The 12,138-nt window shown below is 37.7% G+C and overlaps 1 protein-coding gene across 2 annotated transcripts in view; it reads left to right on the top strand.

Annotated features, from left to right (window-relative positions):
• Positions 1-11,855, top strand: part of kat2b (K(lysine) acetyltransferase 2B) — an 84,213-nt gene extending 72,358 nt beyond the window's left edge. The window contains exons 19-20 of one of the 2 annotated variants that reach the window (XM_072575731.1): positions 1,222-1,411; positions 11,290-11,855. In XM_072575731.1, the coding sequence (XP_072431832.1) occupies positions 1,222-1,411; positions 11,290-11,341 (242 nt within the window). In that variant the 3' untranslated portion in view covers positions 11,342-11,855. The other variant, XM_072575732.1, reaches the window with a different exon arrangement.
• Positions 11,856-12,138: the final 283 nt, after the last annotated feature.

The raw sequence follows: 12,138 nt of genomic DNA on the forward strand, positions 1-12,138 counted from the left end.
TTTCAAGAAGGAGTTAGCTATATTTCTTAGGGCTAAAGAACAAGCTCAAATGGCCAAATTTTCCAGCTTGTCCAGCTCCTTTTGTCTATATTTCAATGTCTCGGTTTCTCCTCTTGCTTCCTGAGATTACATCTTTTAGCCCTAATTCTGTTTTTTTCCATCTTATTGCAATACTACATAACCTATTAATAGATACTTTTAAGTGGATCAGGCTAAAGGGAATCTTCAACACATTTCACCATTCAGTAAGATCATGGTCGAACCTCTTTACCAACCACAATTATTCATGCTATCTCCAAATCCTTGTGCTGCTGGTTAATTAAGGTAGGATAGCAACTCCTGTGCCAATCAGAAGTGACTGCCATATGCACACGCGCACACCCACTCTCACTCAGAGACACTCATGGTGTGGTGCAGAGCTGCTTGCTTCCACAAAATCTCACGCAGCCAGTTTCCATTTAGCTCACTTCCTGCAATGAGACAGGACTTCCTCCTGGAGATAGAAAGATGTTCCCCCTCATGTTTCAAAGTGAAGGTGGGTTCACCTCTGAACGGTTGTACTGTGATGTGGGAACCCAGCTTTTGGCATGTAATTCAGCCCCTGGAGTACTGCACAGGTTTGCTTACCTTGCCGTACAAAGAATTTGTTCCTGAGAGGAATTCAACAAAGGTTTAGTAGATTGATGGTTGGAATGACAAGGTTATCCTATAATGAGAGTCTTGAGTAGGTTGAGATGATATTAAATCAATCTGGCATCAAGAAGACTGTGAGATGATTTCGTTGAAACATCAAATTTTTAGGAAGTATAACAGGCTGGATGTGAAGAGGCTGTAGACCTGGGATCAGGGGTCGGACATTTAAGTCACAGATGAACATCCTCTGAGTAATCAGAGGATGTGAACTTCTGAAATTATTTATCCAAGAAGGGTAAGGAGGCTTATTCATTGAATATGTTCAAAATTTAAATTGATGTATTTTTGGTGTAAAAGGAATCAAAGGTTTTGGAGATAGGATGGGAAATTGAGGTTGGTAAAGAGGTTCAACCATGATCTTATTGAATGGTGGAATGTGTTGAAGATTCCCCTGTAGCCTGCTTCTCTTAAACTCATAGGTAATTAAAATGGGCAGCAATTATTGTAATTTTGTATTCATTTCACATATATCTTCAAGCAATAAGAATGTCTTCCTTTAACATTTTTTTGGGTACAATTGATTCACAGATTTGAAAACAATGAGTGAACGTGTGAAGAACCGCTATTATGTGACCAAAAAGTTGTTCATGGCCGACATGCAACGAATCTTCACCAATTGTCGTGAATATAATCCTCCAGAAAGCGAATACTTCAAATGTGCCAACATCTTGGAAAAAAATTTTTACAGTAAAATTAAAGAAGCTGGACTGATAGACAAGTAAATTCATAATTTTATTTTTTTGTGGTGCTCTGACTAGTTTATGCTAGTTTAATGTACTGTATAGTCTATAGAAGGTCTATCACAATGCTTCCAGTAGCTCCAAAAACTGGCTGCTTGAGATTTTGTGGAAGATTCTTCATGTAGCCAGTTGCGATTTGAGACAGGGGTTGGATTAGTTTTGCACATGGAGCTTTTCTGCAAAACAATCCTTTCATGGAATGAAAGAGCAGTGAGATCTGGGACGCTATCTGCTCTAAACAGGCAGTATTTAGAGCATAGGGCACAGCAGTTCAGGCAGCATCCGAGGAGCAGTAAAATCAACGTTTCGGGTGAAAGCTTTTGCCCGAAGCGTTGATTTTACTGCTCCTCGGATGCTGCCTGAACTGCTGTGCTCTTCCAGCACTACTAATCCAGAATCTGGTTTCCAGCATCTGCAGTCATTATCTTTACCAAGTATTTAGAGCGTAGGCATGTGAACACATGCCCACATATCCATAGTTCAGTGATTACCTTGATTTAATGTGAAACTCCACATGTCCGATCACCTGAATAGGGTACTGTGTGTTTCAATGCTGGCTCAGGAGTTTAATGACAATGTCCTCATAAGTTTTTGAGTGAGCTTCTGGTGACTGCTTAGGGAGTGTTCAAACCCACACTTTTCAGTTGTTTATCAATCAGTTGATTATCTTACTTTTTGGGGAGGTTGTAATTAACCACAATGACGACAAATTTGTCTGTTTCTGTGGCGAATTCAATGAGGCAATTCCAATCCAGACAAGTCTGAGCTCCCTTCATGCTGTCAATGATTAACCCAGCTTGCTGAAGGAACCTGATATGAGTAGATCATTTATTCAGGTTGTGAATTCTTCTCAGTGACCTCTCTATCATTACATGCAAGATCCTCACAGTTACAGTGTAATTGGCAAGATAAGCTGTTCAAATCTTCCTAGTGCACTTTGCAGAAGGGCTACATGGTTTTACTGAGTAAAACTCCACACACGTATGAAGGTTCTTAAACATTGCTTCTTAAGCATGACCCTAATGAGATAATATCTGATAGCCCCAAAAGAAACAGGAGTGGGGACATTGATGTACTTCTGAGCTTCAAATGATTGTAACTTGCAACTTAGTAGTAAACACAGTGCTGAGTGGCCACTTGTCCAAGTGGTTGCAGGTCTGTACAGAGGGTCTGAGGTTTCATGGGGTTAACATAATGTAAAGCCATCATCAAGAGGAGATGACTTGTGGCTGCTGTCAGTGGTAGAGGAATAGCATCTGGTCTGTAAGAAAACAAATTTGTCACAACAGGATGTAAAATGTACTGCAAGGTTCACTGACCCTGAAACTTCGAGGTGAACCAACCAAACAAGGCCTCCTACCCCTAGCCAGGGGAGGGAGAGGGTGATGGGGGCAACAGGAAGCCTTCCTGGAAAGCTGTGTGAAAGCAATGGGAGCAGATAGCCACTGATGCCAGTAGACATTGTGGCTTGAGAACCTTGAAGCCATGAAGGAATTCTAATGATCTCATATGTGTGGTCAAGACCAGTGAATTTAATATCACCTGCCAGCAAATCTGTGTCAATCATAACTCAAATCTCACATTAATTGGCATCAGGAAGATGAAACGTCTTGTCCAGAACTTAATTCTGGTATAGATGAGAAGGAGGTGATGTTTTGGTAAGCCACCACCCCATCTAATTATGTGCTTTTTCCTCTCATCAAACTCACCACCACCATTACCACCATGCATCGCTTGCTCCAATACAGAAAGTATCTATTTGCGAGGCAAGCTTAAAAACATTTGTATCCAATGAGAAATGAATAGGAGTGGCCCTGGCCAAGTTGGGAAGTGGTGGTCACCGGCATGCAGTCACTTAAAGAGCAAATCATGGTGCAGCCAGCCGTGGCTAATGTTTCAGCTTCCATAGCTACAAAAGCAGAGGGGCTCTGCAATTACTCTGAGTACTGCAGGGTATCTCTGTTTATTATCATGTAAGCTGCATGAGGCTGAGGATATCTATGCTCAAAGTAGCTTGTAGGATCTCTGTGTAACAGCAAACTAATAAGACTGATGAGGTACGATGGTAGGGGAATGCACTGATACTGTGGAACATTAACCATGTTGTCCTCTCCAGATTATTGTAATTGTCTTCCCTCCTCTGCTGCTCCATGCTTTTGCCTGTCAGCTAGCCAGTATGCTGTCATCATGCCAAGCTGATTCTGGCTGAGGTCAGGCCTTTGACACCTCGAGGTGTGCAAAGTCGTCCTTCAAAGCCACCCCAGTAAAAGTCAGCTATCTTCTGCCAGGCATGCCACAGCCACTGGCGCAGCACAGCACAGGGACATTAGGTCAGGCAAAAGCACAAGGACAACAGGCACTAAGATATTGCACAAAGTTAATTAATTGACTTTTCTATGTGGAATATTAGACGAAATGTTTGATAAAGTTTTTTCATGTCAGAATTTATTTCAGCAGTGGGGGTAATACTGTAATAATTCAGGTATTACACTGTTGTCAAAATGGTGAATTGGGGCTGTATTTAGTGATTGTGCAGTCAGATAAGCTGTTAAAGATAGCATGGATAAAGGGAGTGTCTCCTTTCTCATTCTGCCCATCCTTACCATATAAACTGCTGACAATGACCATGCAGCCATGTTAGCAAGGGTGTCCTTGCTCCAGCCTGAAAGCAGACCCATGTAAACAAGTTAATCAGTACAACCCCAGTGCTCTGCCCTGTCTGCAGTAAAAGATGAGTATCTCCTTAGTAAAATAGCAACCACACACACACACACACACAATTCCCAGATGAGGTTGAGTAGGTTAAGTCTGTTCTGTTCCTCATTGGTTGAGCAGCTTGTCTTCATCCATGTTTCCTTGGGTTTTCCTGTGTGCCAGTAGAATTAGAAACAACAACACCTATAGCTAAGGAGCATGCAGAGTGAACAGAACCTTGAAGTGAGGACCAAGTTTGTTCCCCATTTACTACTTCAAGCCCTGCAGATTCTACTAAATTTAACTCACAGAACAATACTAAGTCAGCAACAGCTAGCAAAACACAATCAAGCAGCAGTCAACTTGAAAGTAGATGACAATGCTCTTAAGTAGCATCCGGGGAGATGCCCTGATGAACATGTTCAGCTGTGCAAGATTAAGAGCTGGAGTACTGGGGTTCTTGTAGTGCAGTGGTAGCATTCCTACCTCTGGACCGAGTGACCCAAGTTCAAGTCCCACCTGCTCCCAAAGGTGTGAAATAACATCTCTGAACAGATTGATTAGAAATGTAAATTAACTTGGGGAAAAAAGCGCTGGAGCAATCAGCTTGAAAATGGCACACAAGTGTCAAGTCAGAGTTATGTGCTGACCAAGGTACAGTTCTGCTTACTCTGCATACTTCAGGAACACACTTCCAGCTAATGTGCTAACAATTTCACCAAATGGTGTGCATTACAGCTGTAGGCATGGTGCCCACAGTACAAGTGCTATTTTGGATCCAGAACAGCAGCATAGCATGGAAAATATGGGCTCTACACAGCCAGGTTTTGTAATATTCCTACTTCACATCCAAATAAATAGTCTGTGAGTTTCTCAATAATTTAGATCTAAAGCTTGAATTTTCTGAAAGTGTCAGTCACCAGCTGGACCAAAGTCAAATCAATTCTTTAAAACAGGCATTCTATATAATGTAATTGCAAGTTTTGTATTTGAAAGAATATACAATTTAAAATAATTCAAGCTATTTAATATCCAGCTACTGTGGGGTGAAATCTAGTTCTCTCACTATATACATAGAGGGGGTCATTTTGTATTTCAGCTTGATTACTTGCCTTCTTTTAAGGGATGAGATTATTTGATTCAAATAGTTTTCTGTGCTGTTAAGGTTGGAACTGCCCAAATTCTGCTGTTAAGCTTTGCATCTTAGATTAATCAGCTCACTAAAGCATAAGTATGAAACTAGCTAGATTATTTAAGAACCATTTGACTGTTCTAATTAATATTTGATTAGAAATGCATGTAGTCAATTCCATATTACCAATATTTGCCTAGCAATTTGTATCCTCAGATAAGATAGTAATATTTTATCCAGGGATGTACATTTATATCCAGACTAGGTATTTGACTACAGAATTAATAGCTTATACTTGCTTATGGCAGTTTGAGTTCCCAAGCGAGACTGTATTTGCTTTATTGCTGCAAACATTCAATCTAAAATGTTGAATTAAAAACCATAATAATAACTAATTCATATTCCTAAGTAAAACGATTTAGCCTAGCTTTCCTTCATCTTCAAAGAAGAACTGTCATCCTGCTTTTAGTTGACTTTTATGAACACAGAGACTGGACTGTCTTGCGCTTTCTATAAATGGAGGGAGATTTCAAACAACTAAAGGAGAATGTTTAGATAATGTAAAACTAATCTATTTGCAGAATTAAAAAAATGCAATGATGTGGAAGATGGATTTTGAAGCCCCATATCCAGTGGACCAAAGAATCTCTACAGTGCAAAAAGGTGCCATTCAGCCCATTGAGTTTGCATCGACCCTCCAAAGAGCATCCATCCAGATGCAGCCCCACCCACATCCTGTAACCCCACATTTTATCATGACTAATCCATCTAACCTGCACGATTTTGGACTGTGGGAGGAAACTGGAGAACCCGGCGGAAGCCATGTAGACACAGGGAGAACTTGCAAACTCCACACAGTTACCCAAGGCTGGAATCAAACCCAGGTCCCTGGCACAATGCTAACCATTGAGCCATCATGCTGCTTCTTTGAGATCACCCCCAGACTAGGATAGGAAAGGACGTAACATCCTGACCACTGAGAATTTAACCCTCCCCCACCTCAAATGTATCACTAAGTAATCAGAATGTCCTGTCAAGGCAGGCAGTAGGATTACTTAATGTATAAATAAGAATCTTTGATTTACAAAAGACCCTATTTTCTATGTTAGGGCAGTCTGTAGTTTAGTTAGATTGGCAGTTTATTCTAAACAAAGAGCAGCCCAGGCTAAATTTTCCTATATTTCTGTGAGGTCAGGGATGCTCACGCAAGATGTAAAGAATAAGCTTGTGTTTTTGCCACTCAGTTACCATTGTTGGCCTATAACAGATCTATTGTCTTATGGCTGAAATATGCAGAGGTAACAGCTTGGCCAAAAATGCCTGGCATCTGTCACAATATTTTAGACACAGGTTAATCAGGTTCAGCTTTCACTGGGGCTGTTGAGTGGCAAAGTCCACATTAAGGGGACATCTGACTTGTTCAGTTCCAGCGAACTGATGAATTGTTCCATTCCTGCCCCCATTTTGGATCTAAATGCTTCCCAATATGTATTGTACTATTTGTTAAGAAATGTCAAATTTTGAAATGCCCAAGCAGTTTAAAATTTTAAGTATCACAAAGATGAGCTTCTTTGTTCTCATTTGATTAAACCAAAGCAGCATTCTGGAGTTCTGCAGCCAAACTCCAGAATTTAGATAATACTTTAAAAGTCATATTCCCCCATGAACTGCAAATATTTTGACATAAAATTCCTAAAATCAACTTTTTTTTGTGTCCATTCAGATGCATTTCTTAAGAGAAAAAAGTTTTGGTTTCATAATTTGGGATTAAAATAAATTTGTTTAATGAGGAATCAATTATTTTTAAACCAGTCCTTTCATATTTTTATTGATGCTCACCTGAACTGGAGGATTATTTAATTCAGTACATGATTTCTAGAAGGTAAGCCATCACATTACATTTTTATCTCATTAATAGATTTTCCCCACAACAATTTCTTATATCCCAAACAGTGAGGGAAAGGAGAAACCACATACAATGTCTGTGTCTTAAATCATTTCAATAAGTTCTTGGCATTTTCATCAAAAACAAAATCTTGCATACATACAATCATACAAGTTAGGATCAGCTCCTCAAGTCTGCCCTGCTATTCTACATGATGGCTTATCTGCCCCAGGTCTCAATTCCTTTCCAGTGTCAGCTCCTTATTGCACTCAACTCCTTGTAATTTCAAAAATCTATCTACCTCCTCTTTAAATACTTATAGTGATCTAACCTCCACACCCTCTGGGGTATATAATTCCAGTTATTCACTACCCTCTCCACTCCTTTGCATCTCAGTTTTAATGAGTGGCCCCTTAATCTAGTTTGAAATTCCCCACACGTGGAAACATCTTCTCAACACCTACTCTGTCAGGCCTCTTCAGAATCTTGTATGTTTCAGTAAGATCACTTCTCATTCTTCTAACTCTAATGACAAAGACCTAACCTATTTAGTTCTGAGTCAACCCTGTATATTCCAGGATTAAGCCAAGTGAATCCCTTTGAACTGTCTCCAATGCTTTCTTTCTTAAACAGCGATCTGATAGTTCAATGAGCTCCATTCTCCTATCCAATTCCTCTACCTTCTGACTTCATTGTCGGCCAACAATATATCTAATTCAACCTTAAATTAAACTTTCAATATTCTGTTTCCACCATTCTAGAGAAGACAATTCCAAAGTCTAACAATATTGAGAGAATAAAATTGTTCTCTTCCAGCTTAAATGGGAAATAATTTAATTCTAAATGGTGTTGCCTGATTCTAACTACTCCTGCAAGTGGAAACATCTTCACACCATCTGCCGTATTTGTTCCCTTCAGTATCCTAAATGTTTAAAAGAAGGAGAGGTGATCTTATTCAAACTCCTCATTATACAGATGACTTTACATCCACATGCACTCACATTTTTTAGTTCCTTCATTAAAAACTCAATCTAGTTTGTTAGACACAATTTTCCTCGTACAAAACCATGCTAATTATTCCTAATCAATCCTTGCCTTTCCAAATGCATGTCAATCCTACCTTTCAGAATCACTTCCAACAATGTACCTACCACCAATGTCAGACTCATGTCTATCATTTCCAGGCTTCTCCATTCTTTACAATGGCACAACATTAGCCACGCTCTGATACTTCACCTGATGATAAATTGGTATAGCTGATAAAAATATTTCTGATCGGGGCCTGGCAACTTCATCCCAATCTTCCCACAACAACCTGGAATACACTAATCAGGTCCTGGATATTTATCAATCTTTATGCATTCTAGCATTTCCAACAACTCCTCCTTGTATTAATGCCTGTTGTAATTATGGTTGAAAAAAAATAATAATTCACAGAGGTGTGTACTCAAAAGAACAAATTTTTATAGCTTTGGGCAACACAATACAAAGATTCAGTCTTGTAGAAACTTTATTTCTATAATTTCCATTCATGTGGATAATGCTGGCATTTATGTTCTGTAGAATTCTTGCCAGATTGACTCAGTGAGGAGAGAAAGGAAAGAGTGGGTAGGTCACCTGTATTACATAACACTTCACAAGTCAAGATTGTTTGTCCCAAGTAAATTACAGAATCGCAAAATTCTCATAGTGTGGAAGGAGAGCATTTGCTCATTGAGTCTGTGCCATCTTCCAAATGAGCAATGAGCTGTTCACTAAGTGGAGAATGAAGACTATACAGCTGACACTGCTTGATTTATATATAAGTAGACAAAATGCTAATACAACTATAACGTAATGCTAGACAATACCAAAACCCATTTACTTGGGAAATATATTAATGTAATTATGCTTTCCCCTGATAACTCAAGCAGTAAATATTTAAGTGACTGAATATTAATGTGTGATAGTAGCTAAGTGGTCATGAGCAACAGTCTGCCCAAATGATTTGTTTTTGAAGGATATCTTAATTTATGAGAACAAATGTAGACAAAAGTGTAGGTATTTGCTGTGATTTATTTGAAGATTCATATCCTTACAATGCTGAGTTGGGATAGCATAAGCTGTCCACATATTTCATTTATTATTATGGTCTGCAAATCTTTAATGTGTATTCAAGTAAGTACCTCTTTATAGAAATGATATAAACTGCTGACTGAAAATTGTGCTTAGCTTTATTTAAAGCAATTTGTCCTAAATTTAAAGATATTGCAATGACTACGTTTATAAAAGAACTCATTAAGATTTATTTTCTTAAATATTGCACTATAACATTAACTACTGACATATTGTAGTTAAAATACTGTGATCTAATTGTATCTACATATATCCTTATTTGTTAAAGACTTCTATTCAATTTCATACCATTTCTATAAATTGCTTTATTTCTTTCCAGGTTGGTTTGCAAAATTCAATTTAGAAACTTAAAGTGCTGTCAACAGCATTTGTTTTACAAAATTATTACAAAATGTTGTAAAAGGTATCCCCTGTTTCATTTTACTGTGCTATATATTATGAAGAGATTTTCTAGCTTTTAAAATCCAAAGCCATTTTAACTTGTTCTATAAGTAGAAGACCTACTCTGGAGAAATTGTGCAAGGATGATTGTGTACATGTAGTCTAACTCACAATCCATTTTTTCTCCTTTTGTGGAGCTTTTCCATGAACATGGAATTGTCTTCAGAATCTTTAAGTTTCAACTGGTGATTGCATTTGTGGATCACCTATATTCGCTATGGTAAACTTGGTAAAAATTATTCTCATTTTCTTTTATATATTTTTTATGGGTAGAATTTCTGATAGCACTTTGCTATTGAAATAGCATTTGAATCGTATTGTTAAATTATATATTGGATACCCAGTTGGACTAGTGGAACATTTCAAGTTCATTCAAGATCTGGTGTTAACGTTCATAATTTGAATGTAATTCAGTCAGATTCCAAAGCAAACTAAGACTTAAGATGCTATGATATGCCTGCATAGGTTGTGTTTTCCACGAATATTATGAATGCCAGCCTTAATTGGTGGAAAATATTGAACATAAATAAGTCAGATCATTTGACATCAATGCTTTTATTTAGTAGTTAAAACAAAGTAATTTGAAATGTTTATTTTATTTTTCATAAAATCATCAGTAATACAAAATTAGAATATTAAAACTAAGAGACTAACATAGAGGTTTTCTAAATGTTTCCTTCATTCATTTTGAGGAGGAGGTAGTAGATTTTGTGCAATATTGTAAACTTCACTTTTGTGATTTTTGTAAACTTTTGTACTTGCTGCCGGTAAAACAAATGTCCTTTGTAAAATTAATATATTGTACCACGATAAAAATAAATGGTGTAACTTTCAAATTATATACTTGAGTACTAGATATTGCTATATATATAGGTGCTTTGTAGTACAGAACCTGAATATTGCTGAAACAAAAAGACATGTTAAAAACACACTTATCAGGACAGATGCAACAATACCAAATTTCAAAGAGAATAATAACTTGTACCACATGAGAAGAGGGTGTTGATTTGTTGGTAAGTGGACTCTGATTAGTGTTAGGAGAAAGTGAGAACTGCAGATGCTGGAGATCAGAGCTGAAAAATGTGTTGCTGGAAAAGTACAGCAGGTCAGGATGGTTCACACTGATTAGTGTTAACCTTGAGAATGCACCAAAGAATAGCCATCTCTTATGCTTTTGTTTAAATTTAGAAACAGGAAGTTACCACTGATTGGTTGAGGCAATAGTATGGGGAGTGCAGCAGGGAACAGTCACTGCTTTTGTTTAATTGAAAAAGGTGCAGTTCCTGGATTTGGTCTTCTCACAGATGATATTACCCTCGATGTGAATATGGCAAGCATGTAACTGAAACACATTGCAATGCATACTGACTACCTTAAATTGGTTGTTAATATTATTGTTGCCATATGCATTTGGAGTTGTGCAGTAAGTGCTGTACAGTCATAGAATTAGTTTCCAATATTGGTTCTCTTAATTTGGATCACTATCTCCCCCCACTCAAACATCCAATTTAACAGGATGGCATATTACTTTTTCAACTTTGATTTTTTAAATTCAGCCATTATGTAATATTATCTCTCTTATTTTCCAGCAAACTGGTATTATTATGTCAGCTATCACAGGGCAGGACAATATCCAAATAGATACTATAAGATGACACTGATGGCATCTGCTAAAATGGACTGCAGACAAGATTTAATTTGTACTAAGAATAATGAAGTGGTGAGTTTATAAGGGTGTCGAAACAGAGTACGGAAGCTTCAGACTACCTAAACACAGATTTTCACACTTCCCTGCAGTTATCCAAAACTCAACGAAGAATGTAAAATTTGCAATTCATGTTAGCTCTGGACATTAGAATTTAAGGCATGGGTATTAAATGTAACTTAAGTAACATGCTAAACTCTTGCTTTACAAGACGACACATGGACAGAAATTGTTGTCTGCCATAATTTCCAGCTGTTGGTGCTGCCAAGTTTTAGGAATATATATAGTAGATTTAATTTACAGCTTGTCTTCTAATGAAATCCATTGAGTTAATCTGCATTTTTTTAAGAAGATTCAAGGAGAAACAATAAAAGAGCTCCAGACAAACTGAAGTCACAATTTTCTTACTCTCAAAACTTACTAAAACATATTACATAAGCATTCACCACATTGATTGTCCTTTAGCAGATTAAGTGCTTGTATAATTCAGATTCTGCTCATGAGTGGAGACGGTATCTGATGTAAGCATCCAGCATTTCGTTTTCTATCCATTGAAATGTGGCATATCTCAATGTCAGTGACAGAAAACTCAGTATTACATTCCATTCTGTTTGCTTATATAGCAAATGGTAGCTTCCCGATCTTAGAGATTGTGTTTTCACATAGCAATATTCTTGAGTCACTCATCTGACCCCTCAAAACAAATACATTTAGTTAGCAAATTGACATAATA

Source organism: Chiloscyllium punctatum, chromosome 8 (genome assembly GCF_047496795.1).
Source record: "Chiloscyllium punctatum isolate Juve2018m chromosome 8, sChiPun1.3, whole genome shotgun sequence".
Classification (NCBI taxonomy): domain Eukaryota; kingdom Metazoa; phylum Chordata; class Chondrichthyes; order Orectolobiformes; family Hemiscylliidae; genus Chiloscyllium; species Chiloscyllium punctatum.